This window comes from Cervus canadensis, chromosome 7 (genome assembly GCF_019320065.1).
Source record: "Cervus canadensis isolate Bull #8, Minnesota chromosome 7, ASM1932006v1, whole genome shotgun sequence".
Classification (NCBI taxonomy): Eukaryota; Metazoa; Chordata; class Mammalia; order Artiodactyla; family Cervidae; genus Cervus; species Cervus canadensis.
This window is the reverse complement of record NC_057392.1, coordinates 42914975-42933920: the sequence shown is the minus strand read 5'-3', so window position 1 is coordinate 42933920 and position 18946 is coordinate 42914975. Positions and strand designations below refer to the sequence as shown.

At 37.0% G+C, this 18946-nt stretch overlaps 2 protein-coding genes across 5 annotated transcripts in view; one reads left to right on the top strand and one right to left on the bottom strand.

Moving 5' to 3' along the window:
• The window catches only part of EAF2 (ELL associated factor 2), a 41630-nt gene extending 26383 nt beyond the window's left edge, over window positions 1–15247 (bottom strand). Inside the window, exons 1-2 of the mRNA XM_043473111.1 lie at window positions 15043–15247; window positions 3918–4012 (exon numbers count right to left, since the gene is read on the bottom strand). Coding sequence (XP_043329046.1) covers window positions 3918–4012; window positions 15043–15148 — 201 coding nt within the window. The 5' untranslated portion in view covers window positions 15149–15247. The remainder of the gene's footprint in view (window positions 1–3917; window positions 4013–15042) is intronic.
• Window positions 15248–15340: 93 nt separating this feature from the next.
• The window catches only part of IQCB1 (IQ motif containing B1), a 42090-nt gene continuing 38484 nt past the window's right edge, over window positions 15341–18946 (top strand). Inside the window, exon 1 of one of the 4 annotated variants that reach the window (XM_043473105.1) lies at window positions 15341–15405. The gene's annotated coding sequence lies outside the window, so the exon portion shown is untranslated. The other 3 variants (XM_043473107.1, XM_043473108.1, XM_043473104.1) reach the window with 3 other exon arrangements.

Genomic DNA, 18946 nt, shown 5'->3' with positions numbered 1-18946 from the left:
TCCATCTGCTGACAGGCAAATCTGAGCATGTTGGATTGTGAATAACAGGAAAGGAAAGGAATCAGTAATGGAGTGCAAGAGCACAATAGTACTCCCAAAGTAACGGAAAACAAAGAAAAAAAGAAAAAAGAAGAGATGCTTCATAAAACTATTAAAGAACAAAAAGAGAAAACAAATAAAAATAACTTATATATATATATATATATATATACACTATAACATGATAGAAATAAAAATCAAGGATATCAACTTTGAACTAAATGTGGATAGAATTCTCCTAATAGAAAGTACAAATTAGGTTTAAGACTGAAACACAGAATATTCCATTAATAAAAGGTATACTTAAAAATGTAAGTAAATAAAAGTAAGAGATACTAAGATTCCATGAACATGCAAATAAAAAGAAAGCAAAGGTGGCAAAATTAATATTAAACAAGGTGGTATTTAAGCTTAAAAATCACAAAAACAAGGTTAAAATGTTTATTATACAATGATAAAAGATATACTTCATTTGAAAGTATAATTGTAATAGGACATTAAAATAGGGCTCTAGTCCTAAAATAAGCTAAAGCCCAAAGAATGTGGTGGGCTACTTTGTTAACTGAGCTATGTAAACTTAAAGCAAAGAAACAGGCTACATTCATCTTGGAAGGGACTTTGACCAACAGGGTCATCTAAAGTGTCATGTAGCCATCAGATATATGGAACTCTCACATGTCCAGGGTTTGAGAGCTAGAGTTGTTGAGCAACCACTAGACACACATTCATTGCATAATATGACATGTAGCTGGAAGTTTCCTGTGGGCTATTTCACTGAAGCCTACAAAAGTACTTCACAAGATAACACTAAACATATCCCAGACTTGGACAGCACCAGTGACAAATCATTTGCAGTCAAGTATCTCTTTTCCTTTCAAAATTCAACATTTTGAAATTTTATAGCAGCCAACCATAGAGAGTTTTTTGTAAAAATGAGAGGCTTGTAAATGCCCAATGCTGACTCCCTTAAGAGTGTTCATTTTCATTCATTTCTTCTATTTGATACTATCAAAGAAAACCTAGAAAAATGAAAACGAGAAAATTCACCCTATCAAAGAACCACCAGAACCTTAAGGTATTCTTAAAAGAATAACAAAAGTTCTATTTTATGGAATGCCTCCAAGCTTCTAGGCATTTTCACCAAGATGATGAAAATAAGTTGATAAAGAAAATAGGAGAATCTATATGCCTCAAACTAATAATCAATACATTTCTACAAACACCCACAAAATTAAGAAAAGTGAAGAAACGTAAAGCTCCTACCTAGTTAAAGTTCTTTAATGAAGGGGGAAAGTGAAAGTGAAAGGGATTCGTGTTTGACTCTTTGTGACCCCATAGACTATACAGTCCATGGAATTCTCCAGGCCAGAATACTGGAGTGGGTAGTCTTTCCCTTTTTCAGGGGATCTTCCCGACCCAGGAATTGAACTGGGGTCTCCTGCATTGCAGGCAGATTCTTTACCAACTGAACTATCAGGGAAGCCCAATGAAGGAGGAAAACTCCACAAAATTTGAGAATATAATTTCTAGTCTTATTCACAATTGTTTACACACTGTATGCCCTGGAGGGAAAAAAAACACAACTGCTTTTAGCAAACAGTAATTTTAAAAATTCTTTTCCATTCCAGCTATGTGAGAGTCACAGTACAGGATAAAATTCAAATTCTTTTGCATTACACAATACGCCCTTCTTTATCTGATTCCTAAATATCTTTCCATCTTCCACTATGTCCTTATAGGCACCCTTTCTTACCTAGCCATAGTGGCCTATATGTAGTTCTTCAAGTGTAACAGACTTTTTTGTTGCTTTGTTGTAGCCCATATCTTTCTTTTCTCTGCCTAGAGGTCCTTCTCTTTCTTTCACCTGGGTAATTTCAACTCATCTTCCAAGACAGCATTCCCAATGTCTCCTTTCCCTCTCCAGGCTGAATGATCTCTCCTTTGTACTCCCATAATATTCTGTGTATACCTTTATGATAGTCCTTACATTATGAAACTTTAATCAATTATCTCCTATCTTTCTCATTAAACGGTAATATTTTTAAGGACACCTACCACATCTAGTCTACCTCTGTATTTTTCTTTTTTGGCTGTGCTGTATACTATGTGGGAAAAGAACCACCTGATGTCTTTCAAGAAATTTTAAATTTAGGTTTTTCTTTAATAAACCTCACAAAGCAAAAAAAAGCCTTAGATTACTAGGTACTTAATTTCCAAACTATTTTAGAGATACTAGAATCTGAACACTTTTTAATAACAGTAAAACAAAGCCTTACTTATCTACACTGTTTCACACTGAAATCTATTTTTCATTTCCTTCAGTTTCTAAGGGAACACATGAGAAACATACAATAAAATGCCCCCACGAATTTAATTAACATTAGGGAAAACCTCACAGGCACCAACTGATATAGTCTGACATAAAAGTGAGGTCTCAATACATAGTATTGGCTGATAAAAAGAAAAAGGTGGAAGGATAGATAGAGGATAGAGAGCTTACATGTTATATCTCTAAACATGATAAGCCATCTCATAAATGTATATTAGAGAATGTGGATGAACTAGCACAAAACCATTCCTATTACAAAAATTAAACAAGACAAAGGAAAAAAATCTCAGAAAGTCTGGTGTTTTCTATGTTAAACTATAAATTTACAATCTTGGTTTTCTTTGAGAATAGATCAAGTGAATATAAAAGAAACAAGTTGAATGCTGCGAAATTTCTAACTCAAGGATTAAGAAAACTAGAGCATACAACGTAAACAGTATTTGATAACATCTGAAGATTTTTGAAATGGGCAAAACTTTTGGTAAAGGCCCCCTGACCTAGTTTCTCTCTTTACCAACCCATTCCCTAAGTAAGTTATTGCTAAAATCACTCCTAAAGCACAAATCTAACCATGTTAATTATCTGCTTAAAAACCTCTGAAAGTGAAGTGTTAGTCGCTCAGTCTTGACTAACTCATGCTCAGACTCTTTGCAACTCTGTGCTCTGTCCATGGAATTTTCCAGGCAAGAATACTGGAGAGGGTTGCCATTCCCTTCTCCAGGGGATCTTCCTGACTCAGGAACTGAACCCTTGTCTCCTGTGACTTCTTATTTGCAGGCAAATTCTTTACCCACTGAGCCATCAGGGGAACTTTAAAAACCTCTAGTGGTTCTCTAATACCTATGGGATAAACTTCAAATTCTATATTACAACTAAAAGATTCTTTAAAATCTGATCCCAATCTACCTTTCCAGTCTCATATCAATCATTTTTCATCATTCTGTAATTTACTACATGCATTCATTTAGTCACAAAATTCTAGTCCTTTCTCCACAGAAACCTTTCACATATTGTTCCTTTTGCCTAGAATATTCTATTCCTCTTATAACTGGTGAAATTCCACTTGTCCTTTAAGTCTTGGCCCAAATAGCATCTGTTTTGTGAAGCCTTTCAAGATTCCACCAGGCAGAGCATTTAATTCTGTTCACGTGCTTAAACAGAATTTTTTCAGAGCTCTAATCTATAGCACTAGATATTCATGTGCCTGTCTGCTATAACAGATTAGGACGAGGTGGCAGAGGATATGCTATTATTCCTAGCTTGTAGTACAAAATCTGGTTCATAATAGTGATTTAATAAATATGTTTAGACTTCTAATTGCTTCACATCATTTAATAAGGTAGTTCTTGAAAATTACAAAGTAAAGTTTAAGGTTTCAAGCATTTTAAGATTGTTTTATCTAAGATAGTTTAAGATCTTTTGCTTTGCTGTATTTATTAATTACTTTAACTGATCATCACTATATTAACTGTGCAATTATTTTCATTTAAATTTAGTAAAAATCCTATAAAAAAATCTCTTCAGTTTAAATAGTAATATATATACTCACTTCTATATTTGGTAGAGTAATTGTCACCTGTTCACCTTTGCCGACTTCAAGCTCTCCTTCACAAGAAGTGTCAATAGAGGCAGGTTTGAAGTCATCTAAAAATACATACAGATACAAATTTTTATAATATGGAATAATACCTGAATATCTGGATATCAAAAAATGAGATTGTTTCAGAGTGATAAATCATTTTCCAGTAGCCAGTAATTAAAATGGATTAGAAGAGTCTTAATATTAAAAACAAACAAATAAAATACAATCCAGTTTTTCTGTATATATAATTCTGAGGAAAAAAAGAAATAACTACACTCTAAAACAGTGTTCCTCACATCATGATGCCTTAGAATCTGTTTATATCAAGATGATCCAAACTAAGATGTTCCACTGCTAAAAATGAAATAATGTCAGTGTCTTTACAATTTGCTAAAACCAATAGTCAGTGGAACATTTTCAGCTTTCAGGTTTTTGTTGTTGTTGTTCAGTTGCCCAGTCGTGTCTGACTCTTTGCAACGCCATCAACTGCAACATGCCAGGTCTCCCTGTCCTTCACCATCCCCCAAAGTTTCCCCAAGTTCATGTCCATTGCATTGGTGATGCTTACCAACCATGTCATCCTCTGAAGCCCTCTTCTCCTTCCCCTCAATTTTTCCCAGTATCAGGGACTTCTCCAGTGAGTCAGCTGTTCATATCAGATGACCAAAATACTGCAGCTTCAGCTTCAGCTTCAGCATCAGTCCTTCCAATGAGTATTCAGGATTGATTTCCCTCAAGATTGACTGCTTTGGTATCCTTGCAATCCAAGGGGCTCTCAGGAGTCTTCTCTAGCACCATAGTTCGAAGGCATCAATTCTTTGGCGTTCTGCCTTCTTTACGGCCCAAATCTCACAACTGTACATGACCACTGGGAAGACAATAGCCTTGACTATACGGACCTTTGTTGGTAGAGTAATGTCTCTGCTTTTCAACATACCGTCTAGGTTTGTCATAGCCTTCCTGCCAAGAAGAAACTTTCCTCTGATTTAATGGCTGCAGTCTCCATCCACAGTGATTTTAGAGCCCAAGAAGAGGAAATCTGTCACGATATGTCCACCTTTTCCACTTCTATTTGCCATGAAGTAATGTGGCCAGATGCCATGATCATACTTTTTTTAATATTTAGTTTTAAGCCGGCTCTGTCACTCTCCTCCTTCACCCTCATCAAGAGGCTCTTTAGTTCCTCTTTGCTTTCTGCCATTAGAGTGGTATCATCTGCATATCTGGGTTATTGATGTTTCTCCCACCTATCTTGATTCCAGCTTGTAACTCATCCAGCCTGGCATTTTTCATGACGTGCTCAGTGTATAGGTTAAACAAACAGAATGACAGCAGACAGCCTGTTGTACTCCTTTCTCAATCTTAAACCAATCAATTGTTCCACACAGGGTTCTAACTGTTGCTTTTAGACCCACATACAGGTTTCTTAGGAGACAGGTAAGATGGTCTGGTATTCCCATCTCTTTAAGAGCTTTCCACAGTTCGTTATGTTCAGGTTTTTGTTTTCCCCTAAATTCTTCTTAAACCACCTTGGTCTCCTACTACCACTTGTCTGCTGTCCTGTGGAAAAGTGAGAGAGTTAGTCGCTCAGTTGTGTCCAACTCTTTGCGATCCATGGACTGTAGCCCACCAGGCTCCTCTGTCCATGGAATTCTCCAGGCAAGAATACTGGAGTGGGTAGCCATCTCCTTCTCTAGGGGATCTTCCGAACCCAGGGAATGAACCCTGGTCTTCAGCATTGCAGATAGATTCTTTACCTTCTGAGCGAACAGGGAACCAAGGAATTCTGCTATCCTAGCAGAATACAAAACCAGTGAAAACACAGCAAACACATATTCATGGGGAAACTTTAAAGAAAGCTTATTTATTTTAACAGCTTGAGTTTCTCATGGATATATACACCACTAAAAAAATGTGTAAATTTAACCAAATCTGCCACTTCACACGAAATTAAAATAAGCTTTCATTTTGGATTAAAGTATGTCATTAAAATATATCACCTAAATGGAACTTAGGGTGCTGAGATATAAGTATTTCACATACTAAACAAGCTTAGAAACCTCAAAGAACACAAAGAGAAACTCCAACTAGATTAAAAACCTAAACATTAAGACCAAAACCAATAAAACTCTTAGAGGAAAATATAGGCAAAGAACACTTTGACTTAAATCACAGCAGATCCTCTATGACCCACCTTCTAGAGTATTGGAAATAAAAACTAGAATAAACAAGTGTGACCTAATTAAACTTAAAGGAAATGATAAAAAAGGTGAAAAGACAATCCTCAGAATGAGAGAAAATAATAGCAAATGAAACAACTGACAAAAGATTAATATTCAAAATATACAAGCAGCTCATATAGCTCAAGAACAGAAAAACAAACCACCCAATCAAAAAGTTGAAACAGACATTTCTCCAAAGAAAACATACAGATGTCTAATACACACATGAAAACATGTTTAATATTGCTTATCAGTAGAGAAATGCACATCAAAACTACAATGAGGTTATCACTTCACACCAGTCAGAATGGCCATCATCAAAAAATATAAAAATAATAAATACTGGATAGAGTGTGGAGAAAAGGGAACCCTCCTGTGCTATTTGTGGGAATGTAAATTGATGTAGCTACTATGAAGAACACTATGGAGATTCCTTAAAAAACTAGGAATAGAACTACCACATGACCCAGCAATCCCACTCCTGAGCATATACTCTGAGAAAACCATAATTGAAAAAGACACATGTACCCCAATGTTCATTGCAGCACTATTTACAATAGCTAGGACATGGAAGGAACCTAGATGTCCATGGACAGATGAATGGATAAAGAAGTTGTGATACATACACACACACACACACACACACACACATACACACAAGGGAATTTACTCAGCCATAAAAAGGAATGCGTTTGAGTCAGTTCTAATGAGGTAGATGAACCTAGAGCCTGTTATACAGAGTGAAATAAGTCAAAAAAAGAAAAACAAATATTGCATACTAACACATATACATGGAATCTAGAAAAATGATGCTGATGAACCTATTTGCACAGTGGCAATAGAGACACAGACATAGAGAACAGATGTGTGGACGCAGCGGGGGAATGAGAGGGTTGGACAATTGGGAGAGGAGCATTGAAACATACATATTACCATATGTAAAACAGATAGCCAGTGGGAATTTGCTGTATGCCGCAGAGAACTCAAACCTGGTGCTCTGTGACAACCTAGAAGGTTGAGATGGGATGGGAGGTGGGAGAGAGGTTCAAGAGGGAGGAGACATATGTATACCTATGGCTGGTTCATGTTGATGTATGGTAGAAACCAACACAAGATTGTAAAGCAATTATCCTCCAATTAAAAATAAATAAGTTTAAAAAACTAAGATATGAAAATCACTTAAAACTAATTCACATCAGTATACATCAATGTTTGATAATAATTCTGATATAGAATTCCTTCACTGTTGTCAAGTTATCTTCTGATTTTTTTCGAAAGAGAAGCTGGTGTCAGGTAAGAAGTTGGGCATGAGCAATGAGGGGTGGCCTATCCAAAAAGGATGCAAGCTGATCTCTAAAACAAAAATTTGGAACAATGGACTAAAGGGTTTAAAACAACAGACAAGTTATAGCTCAGTTCCACTCAAGCGGACAGATCTTCTATTAGACACACTCCCAAGACATGGGAGCAGGCTGACCCCAAAGCAGCTGTCTTCCTCATGCCTGTTGGTTTTCCTCTTTATATACTTCCTGTCTCCTTCTTTTGGTTGTGCCCAGTGCAAAATAGGGCTTGTACCCACCACCAGTCAAGGAAAGGAAATACAAATGGGCATACACTCAAGGCCAACTGGCAAGTTATATAACAACAAACTCTGTTGTGTATGTCTTCTCATAATTCCATCTGTTATGATCAGATATATGTACGTGTAGAATATTTACGAATCCTTAAAGGGCTCCTAGCTGCCTAAGGTTACTTGGAGAAGTGCCCATGGTTAGTGTGTATCCACTATGTGCCAAGGGCTCATGTGCAGGAGTTGGAATAGTCTCTGTGGTTAATTTTGTAGCATATCTGTGAGCTCTCCTGGGTATGCCTGGAATGGGGTTTAGTCCATTGTTCGAAATTTTTGTTGTGATGAAATAAAATCCAAGGAAGAGAAATAAACCAACTTGACACTTGTAATCCATATTTTTGTATAAAGGATCTTGATTTTTAGAATTTACAACTAATTCATGTTAAAACAACATCTGTGGGGGTCAAACAAGACATCTGCAAAGTCAAAATCTGCCAGTACGCTATAAATCTATAATCTCTATTTTAGTGTTTAAAAACTGATTCTTTTTCTTTATAATATATCATTACTTTCAATCTTCACAACAACATTTTGCTTTTAATATTCTCACCCAAATTTTACTGATGGTGAACTCCTCTAAGTAATGAAGCCAGTAAAAGGTAACTCAGGAACTCAAGCCACTATTCTTCTTCTTGTTCAGTCGCTAAGTTGTGTTTGACTTTTTGTGACCCCATGGACTGCAGCACGCCAGGCCCCTCTGTCCCCTGCTGTCTCCTAGAACTTGCTCAGATTCATAACCACTGAGTTGGTGATGCTATATAATCATCTCATCCTCTGTCTCCACCTTCTCCTTTTGCATTCCATCTTTCCCAGCATCAGGTGGCTGTTTGCATCAAGTTTAAGTATTGGACTTTCACCTTCAGCATCAGTTTTCCAGTGAACATTCAGGGTTGATTTCTTTTAGGATTGACTGGTTTGATCTTCTTGGCAATCTGAGGGAGTCTCAAGAGTCTTCTCTGGCACCACAATCCAAAAGCATACATTTTTCAGTGCTCAGCCTTCCTTATTATCCAATACTCACATCCATACACGACTACCAGAAAAACCACAGCTTTGACAATATGGACTTTTTGGGGAAAGTTATGTCTGTTCTCTTTAATACTCTATCTAGGTTTGTCAGTTTTCCTTCCACAGAGCAAGTGTCTTTTAATTTCATGGCTGCAGTCACCATCTGTAGTGAATCTGGAGCCCAAGAAAATAAAATCTGTCACTGTTTTCATTTTTTCTTCTTCTATTTGCCATGCAGTGATAGAACCAGATGCCATGATCTCAATTTTTTTTTAATGTTGAGTCTCAAGCCAGCTTTTTCACTCTCCTCTTTTACCCTCATCAACAGACTCTTCAGTTTCTCTTCAGTTTCTGCCATTAGTCTGGCATTTATTCATAGGCTTTTAAGGGCTATGAATCTGGCCCAGTCTGGCATTTTGCATAATGTACTCTGCATATAAGTTAAATAAGCAGGGTGACAATATACAGCCTTGATGTACTCCTTTCTCAATTTAGAACCAATTAGTTGTTCCATGTCTGGTTCTAACAGCTGCTTCTTGACCTGCATACAGGTTTCTTAAGAGAGAGATAAGGTGGTTTGGTATTCTGATCTCTTTAAGAATTTTCCACAATTTGCTGTGATCCACACAGTCAAAGGCTTTAGCATAATCAAAAAAGCAGAAGTAGATGTTTTTCTGGAATTCCCTTGTTTTCTCTATGATCCAACAAATGTTGGCTCTTCCTCTTTTTCTAAATATAGCATGTGCATCTGGAAGTTCTCAGTTCACATACTGCTGAAGACTAGATTGAAGGATTTTGAGTATATCCTTACTAGTATGTGAAATAAGTGCAATTGTATGGTAGTTTGAACATTCTTTGGCATTGCCCTTCTTTGGGATTGGAATGAAAACTGACCTTTTCCAGTCCTGTGGCCACTGCTGAGTTTTCCAAATTTCCTGGCATATTGAGTGCAGCACTTTAACAACATCATCATTTAGGATTTGAAATAGCTCAGCTGGAATTCTATCACCTCCACTAGCTTTGTTTGTAGTAATGCTTCCTAAGTCCACTTGACTTCACACTCCAGGATGTCTAGCTCTAGGTGAGTGACCACACCATTCTATATTACTCTACCCTTCTATATTATATGGCTTCTTTGCCTTAGATCCACAGCTCTGAACTTTTATATATATGCGTGTTTCTGGGGGTTGGTGATAGGAGATGAGCAATAGTCATAAGTCCCTTTGGGAATCTGATGAAAATTATAGACCAGTTATAGATCCTGTCTGCATAAAAATGCATTTATGAAAAAACAATCAAATACTATATAATTTCAAGGGATTCACAAGCCCTTAAAAGCCTATGAATAAATGCCTATAGTATATGAGATACACATAACATATAGAAATGTACCCAACACATCTGTAGCTTTGCTTAATGATAAGTTGGAATTTATAACCAATAAGTCTATCAACACTATTCTGAACCTATCTACATTTCTAGTGATTACTGTTGGAATTAATAAATTCCACTTTTTCTTGTTTATATTAAGTGTGTTATATTTTATTTACCTCACACAATAAATTTCTTTTAAAGTACGCAACTTTTGTGTTTCTAGGGGTTAAATAGAGCTCTAAAATTATAGAATGTATTGAATAATCTCATGTCATGCTTTGCATATGTTTTCTAACGTTTAAGTTGCTATGATTCCAGACTAAAAAGTTCTAATGTTTAAGTTGCTATGATTCCAGACTAAAAAGTTTATTTCTTTCAGTTTTTCTTGGTTTGGAAACCCCACTACCAATTTTATCATTTGTTTATTTTCCTCTGGATTTCCTTTGACTGTATTATTTTCTTCAAGTTTACAACACAATTACTTATACCACATTAAGAGTAGAAAAACATTTCCTGTTTTGTTCTCAATACTTTTCTGTTACTTTTTGACTGTTTTGGCTGTAGCATCACACAATGTCAGTATCTTCACAAAGGAGCCCACAATTAGTATCATAAATTTATTTCCTGGGATTTGAACTAATTCAACTAACTCCAAAACGCATACCCTTTCCATTATACCACACTAATCAGAAGAACATTACTGTAAATATAATTTTAATCATATGTTCATTAGTGTACTGTCTAATATTTGCTCACACCAAAGCTTAACAACCACTTTTGGGAATGGCTCCACTTGGTGCCTCACAGTCTTCCTGCAGTCACTGTCCATGAGCTCATCATTTTATGACAGCAAAAAATGGTGTCATTTACAAACTTAGGAATTTCCATCTTTATTCACTTATCTGGATATAAATTGTAAAACTAGCGCTAGCCCAAATTCAGCACTTGTTCTAGTGAGTCCTATTGCTCAAACTCCTCTACCCAGTGAGGCATCTGCAGTTAAGCATTTCGTTTATCATTTATAGAGCACCCCACATCTTCCCTACCACATGCCAACTATCTTTTGATAGGTTTTACTGCCAAGCCCTGATAAATGCTTTCTGAAAGTCTAAATAAATTACATTTTCTGGCACTCGTCATACACATTTGAATATGACCTTTGAGAATAACGGTGACTACTATTTATACTCTACCATGTACCAAACACTGTGCTAGGTTGTTTATACTATCTATTTTAATTCTGAAATTCTGAAATGTAAATGCTATTATTATTATTATCATTTTACAGTTAAAAAACTGAGACTGAAAACTCAGAGAATGTTCCCAAAGTTATATTACATATATAGGTGGTGAAGGTCAGAATTCACATCCAGGTTTTTCCAAAACCTAAGTGTATTGAACAGCATAATTACCCAATTACCTAAAAAACAGAATACTACTTTCTTCCAGGTCATACTGATTTGAGTGTTTGTTATAAATTAGGCCCACCCTGAAGGGGATTAAGAGGTACAAACCTCCAGTTACATTATAAACAAGTCTTGAAAAGCAAGAGAGTTCCAGAAAAACATCTATTTCTGCTTTATTGACTATGCCAAAGCCTTTGACTGTGTGGATCACAATAAACTGTGGAAAATTCTAAAGGAGATTGAAATACCAGACTACCTGACCTGCCTCTTAAGAAACCTGTATTCAGGTCAGGAAGCAACAGTTAGAACTGGACATGGAACAACAGACTGGTTCCAAATAGGAAAAGGAGTACATCAAGGCTGTATATTGTCACCCTGCTTATTTAACTTATATGCAGAGTACATCATGAGAAATGCTGGGCTGGAGGAAGCCCAAGCTGGAATAAAAAAAAAGAAAAAAAAAAACAAGTCTTGAGGATAAAATACACAGCATAAGGAACATGGTCAATAATATTATTATAACTTTGTATGGGGACAGACACTAGACTTATGGTGGTGATCATTTCATAATATATGCAAATATAAAGTCATTATATAGGACACCTGAAACTAACATACGTCAATTTTGTTTCAATAAAAACTTTTTAAATAAATGGTTTTTATTTATTTTAAAACGCTAAAATATATTCTTACAAATTATGATACTTTTAATATGTATTTCACAACCTTACCTGATTATAAAGATATTTACATTTAGGGGATAAATGAAAGCTTTGAGCATTATGTAAAACTGATACTGAAAATATTGTATTTCTCACATATCTATAAATTTAAGAACATTTCATAATTTTAATAAAAATGAGAGAATGCTGAATTTATTACTTCATTCTATATAAGATGAGCTCAGCAGTTTAAAATGAATTTTCTAAATTACATAGTTAATAGAAAAGTTGAAATTAATGTATTATGTGTGTATTTCTGTTCTACTTCATTACTGAGCTTAAACATGAATATATTTTTTTTTAAATAGAAAAAGTTCTCCATCAATCTCCTTCAGAAAAAAATATATCTTTATGCACAGTAGTGATAATTAAAAATAATAAACATTTTTGTTTCCCAGAAAGAAAATGCATAATTTTTTAAAATAAATAAACAAATCATGTCCACTTGCCTGTAAGAAAGTCTATAGTTTTCATCACTTACAGTGAGTAATGAAAGGTTCTGTCTGCTTCAACAAGAAAAAAACTAAGGGCTAAACACCTTTCTAATGTCTTCCACAGGATTAGAAGTATATTCAAACACCTGGGTTTATTGTGGTTATTACTGGTGCTGTTTTGTTTATTTTCATTCTTGTAACTGGATCATCCAATACTCTGATTCTGAAGACACAATTCCAGCATTTTGAGAACTCTTATAAACAAAAGACTTTAAGGCATCTGCAAAGCGCTTTTCAAAGTCTATTTCTTTTTCACTTAATTTGGGCTTTATGCCCTTAAAAAGATATACCCAAGTGTCATGAAAATCGAGTCTTCAGCAAATTTGTATAATCTTAAAACATAATTTAAAAAAATTAATACTATGATGACTGGAAACCTGACAAAGAAGAGGAAAGGAGAAGGAAGATATTATTTGAGAGAAAGGTGTGGAGAAACCAGATAAAACTCTACCATACTTTTGGAAAATGGAACTGAAGAAGGAGAGAAACTGCATAGCCAGCACTAGCTGTCTCACTAGACAAAGTGTGGTAAAGAAGGGTCAGTGTTGAAGATCTGTTTGCAAATACACTCCCATTTATTCTATCAACTGGATATTAATTTTGCTTAATAAAACCCTTTCATAAAATGTAAAAATATATCCTTGGAAAGTTAAACCTGTAGGCTCTTGATATCTTCACTGTGAGTTACCATAATTAGATTGTGTACAACTAAGTAAACCTAAGGAGAATGTGAGTTTTAACAAAGCATGAAACACTTCAGAGCAAAAACTATAAAGATCTCTAAAACAGTCTTACAACAGAATGACTGAGAAGGGTGGAATGATGAGACACTAAGGAAGGGTACTGTAGTAAGAGGAAGTGAAAAAATACCTACTTTACAATTTTGCCACAGAAAAACAAGAGGTTATGACTCAATGATCTCAAAGTTTCCTTCCCACTCTATAATTCTATGAGGGTTATTATGCAAAGAATGAATGTTTTACATACCAAATCATAATATACTATGATTTCCTTCCTGGAATCTACACCATCCAGCAAAAGAGTTCTATTTCCTATCTCAACAACATAAAAGAGGAAAACGTATCAAAACTAGTTCCAGAGGACAAAAGAGCTTTCTAATAAATTAATAGTGCACCCTTCAATACTGTGATCATCAGTATTTGATAAATGATTGAATGAAATCAGGGGTCCAAAAGAGATATAGATATAAGAATGATTCAAAATCTTTCCCCAGAAATACACTAAATAAGAACCCCCATCAGTCAGAGACACCAAAAGTGAAGACAGGAAAGAATATTTCCCTACCAACCTAAAGGCATTTTCTTTCCCATTTCCCTTTGCCTCCCATCCATTTGTCACCTTACTACAGTTGTTCCTTGAGTAACACGCAAGAGGCTGAGATTCACAGGTCCACTTACATGAGGAATTTCCCCCCACTAAATAGAGTATCTGTATTTTCATTTTAGATATCTTTAAATTAATGAAGTATGAGAAGAAGTATGTGTTCCATTAGAGGTCACATATATGGAATCAAAACACTAGAGTTTGAGTTTGATTCTACCCAACGGCTTCAGCTTCTGGACCTCCGGTGAGTCGTGTATCGACTCCCTGGTTTCTGAGGCAGAGACAGCAATAAGTGGATTTTCCACTGCGTGAGATCGACGCCCCTAACACCTGCGTGGTTCAAGGGTCAACTGTACCTTCTTTTCCACCTCTGAATCGTCTGTCCACCAGTCAGCTCTGACTCCATCCATAGTCGCCTACAGACCTACCCCACATACCGTCCCTTTCTACCTGCTGTTGTGCTTAGTCGCTCAGTCGTGTCCAACTCTTTGCGACCCCATGGACTGTAGTCCGCCAGGCTTCTCTGTCCATGGGGATTCTCCAGGCAAGAATACTGGAGTGGGTTGCCATTTCCTCCTCCAGGGATCTTCCCAACCTAGGGATGGAACCCAGGTCTCCCGCTTTGCAGGCCTATTCCTTACCGTCTCTGCCACCAGGGAAGCCCTGCTGGTCTCCCTTAAATCACTCCACTTAGAATTACTCACACCTGCTGCTTCCATCTGCCTGCTTCCAGCGGCCCCCTAGCAATTTCCGGCTAAAGCAGCGGGTTGCGCAGGGCACCACATTCTCCCACAGGATAAGACGATCAGTTCGAACACGACTTGGAGAGGGTTGTGTTTCTGCACCCCCCAAACCAGAACTCCTCCCTTTCCCCTCGGGCGTCCTCACTCACAGCGCACAGTGTGGAAGGCGCAGCGAGGCTGCTTCTCAAAACTGCCCCCTAACTTGAGAACTCGCTCGCGGCTGTCAATATGCGAAGGTCCAGCTGCTCCATTCATCCTTCTCCTGCGGCTCCGACTTTCCCTCGGCCGCTAGCGCCGACTACCAGTTGCCAACTCAGCCTGAACCAGCTGCGCTTGCTGAGGCCAGTGCAGCCACTACGGACTCCGCCCCGCGCCAGCTGAACGCCGTCCCACTGGGCGCTGATTGGCTTCCTGGAGAAGGGCGCCCCGCCCCTTGGCCGCGAGGCTCCTGGTCCCTGCGCCAACTTCACGCGTTGCGACGCACGCAACCCCCGGGAGGCCGCGCTTCTGAGGTAAGACGCTGGGAGCCGGGTTCCTTGGTGGAGCAACGCAAGGCGGGAATGAGGTAGCCGACTTGAAGTGGCGTCTGGGGAAGGAGGAGGCCCCGGGATACCCAGAGGGCAGGACCACAGTCTTCTGGACCAAGTGACTGGGCTTTTAGGAGCTCTTTGAAGGAGAACCGGCCTTTTTGAGGAGATGTGGTGTGGAAACTGAGGAGGGGGAGGTGCGGAGAGTGGGCGCGAGGCCTGATGTCTTGTCTGAGGCCTGGTAGCGCCAAAGCCGGGTCTAGAATCCGGAGTAAAGGAGCCCGTGGCCTCAGAGCGCAATCTGTGGACCTGACTGGAGGCGACGCTGTTATCTCAGCTGTTGTTATTTGGCTTTATATTCCTAAGGAAGTTCCAGGTGGTGTTAGTACCGGAATGGGGGAGGGGGAGGAGTTGAGGGGAGGTTGTTAAGAGGAGGGGATAAAGATTCAGAGTTAGGAACTGCAGATTTTTAGGATCAGTTGCAACTAGGTTGCATTGGGTTGCCGTCTTCATTTCTTTTCATCGCAGAGATCCTTGGCGTTAAGGGCACGGCCTGGAAAAAGAGATTCCCAGAAGATCAAGGCCAGAGAGCTTTTGCTCTGGCAACTGGGCAATAGCATTAATTATTGAAAAATAATGTCCTTTATTTTTTTCCGTCTAAAAAGTTCATGACTTTAAGGGTAAAGATGACAGATGTGCTGTATTAGAGGAGAGGCACCCAAGAGAAAGTTTACGAATGGTTGCCATAACAGCGGTGGCTTTTCAAGGTGATTGAACACTCCCTTTCTTGACTGCTACCTTCTCCAAATTGTCATGTGTTGTTCCAGGCAGGAAGATAAAGGTGGCAGCCTCAGCCTATCTGCTTGTCTAAATTCTGGTCTTTTAAAAGTGTACTGTTTCCTGTGGTAGTTAAGCACTCAGGTTCTGGAGCCAGAATCTTTGTGAACCCCAGTTTCATACTCCACAGAGTGACTTGTGCGAACCAAAGTTAGGTATGCTGATCAGTAAAAATTTGGGGGAAAAAATAATGGTACTTATAACTTACACTTTTTCAGAGGATTAAATGAGGTAGTACAAGAAAGCATTTAAAACCATGTCATAAAGTAAAAGCTCTCTGAATGGTTATTATTTTTGAGATCTGACTGTCATGTAGCATTTTAGGGCCATCTTTGGTGGCTGCCTTCTTTTCCAAATTTTAAATTCTTCTAAGAGGTAGGAATTATTATTTTGTTTACAGCTTAGAAAGCGTGTTCATGGAAGCCCAGTCTTCTGACTCTATGTTTTTCATTCTTACCATCTATATCATGTATTTTGCATTTAACATATTTTATAGAATTAAGTATTTTATTTTACATATGTGTCTATATATGAGTATGTGAACACTTTTCTTTCCTGAATGTGAGCCGAGAATCTGTCCTATATAAAATCTTGGTGACCCTTACCTCTGTCATAGAGCCGTGTGCTTGTTTGGTGGTGATGATGATGTTTCAGTAATGTTTTATTATGTTAACCAGAGATCAAGAACAGTGTTATAAGTCTGTTTTACTTTAAAAAGGCTTTACAGCAGAAATCTAAAGTTTCCATCATATAACAAGGGTAAAAGTAAAATGTCAAGAAATTGAAGTTTTGGAATACCCAAAATTTGTGTGTTTATTCATTCTTTCAATCTACATAAATATTAAGATATTAAGTACCTACCACCCACCAAATACTAGTCTATCTTCTGGGAATATAGCCGTGAATCAAAGAGATAAGAAGGCAGCCACCAGGAATGGTATGAGTTTTACCCTTGTGAGGCTTACCTTCTAATGTGAATTTTCTCTAAACATATATTTAAATAAACTATATTTTACTAGCTAGCCCAGGAAGAAACAGATTAATGAACTAAATAGAACTAATGAATTAATAGAACTAAATAGAATTAATGAACTAAAAAATATATTGAAGTGACATTTCAGATTGCTTCTCTTGTATCCATTCATGATAAATTACCTCAAGAGTTTATGAAAACTATGTGCACTTGTTCTTTTTTCACCAATCTGTAACTTCATCTAACTTTATAACTTCCTATCATATACCATTCAGAAAATTAACTTACATATGTTTTGAAGGTTAAGTTGTAAGTAAATGAAGATATAAGTAAAACAAAATCATAAAAAATATAGAAAAATTTAGGAGATTATATTTTAGCTCTTAGGGTAGGAAGGACCTTTGTAAGCGTGACACCAAGGGTAAAAGTCATAGAGGGAAAGATTGTTATACTTGACTACATAAAAATTGTAAATCTCTGGTAAAATGTAATTAAACTTTAAAAAATAAATGGCTGACAAGGATAAAGTGTTTATGACAGTGAAAGTGTTAGTCCTTCAGTCCTGTCCAACTCTTTGTGACCCCATGGACCATAACCTACCAGACTCCTCTGTCCATGGAATTCTCCAGGCAAGAATACTGGAGTGAGTTGCCATGCCCTTCTCCAGGAGATCTTCCCAACCCAGAGATCACACCCATGTTTCCTGCATTGCAGGCAGATTCTTTACCTTTTGAGCTACCCAGGAAGCCAAAATGTAAATGTGTTTACAGCCAATGTAAAAGATAAAGGGTGTCTAATCCATGTATAAAAAGCTTAAAGCTTCTACAAAGGAATAAGACAAGCTAATAGAAAAATTAAGGGGTGTAAATAGAAAATATGTAAAAAAAGAAATGGCCAATAAACGTGGAACATGTTGAACCCCCCTAATAATCAAGGAAACAGAAATTAAAACAGGATGATACCATTTTTCACCTAGCGAATTGACAAAAATGCAAAATATAACATTATTTACTATTAAAGGCTTAGTAAAATGAGCACCTTCAAACATTGTTGCTGGAAATATAAATTGGAACATCTATTTTGGAGTAAAATTTATTGCTTAATGAAAAAATTTAAAAATACATATCTTGTCATCCAGCCATCTGACTTGAAGAGAAAAATTCATCCCACAAAGAACTATCATGAGTACATAAGACATGTACTTTGATATTCATTGCAGCATTCCTTATAATGGCATATACTCTGAATGACTTCCAGTAGAGGAGATGCTTAAATATATTTTGATGCACTATTATGAAGGAAGCATAGCATAATACAGCCATTGGAAAGAATGAGGTTAACTCTGTCCACTTTCTTGGAAAGTTATATGCCTTCTATGTGCCAAGAGTTGTGCTGGGCTTTTTTAAAAAAATATTTCCAGAAAATTTATTTTTTTTAATGATTTATGTTTTACCTAATAAGGAATGCTTTCTGGATGCCTGTATTATGACCAAAAATGTGAACTGTGGTGCCAGTTATGAAGAATAATAGCTTAAAAAGTGAGTTAGAAATAGGTTTTTGGAAATATGTTTCGTGTTTTTTACTCTTTTATGTGGGAGAGGATATTGAACATTGAAATGGAAATTGGAGTTGTATTGATCTGTATTTGAATACTTACTCTACCACATGGAGGAGGGGTGGTGGAACAATGTAGGTTTATTCTTCAAGCTTTATTTT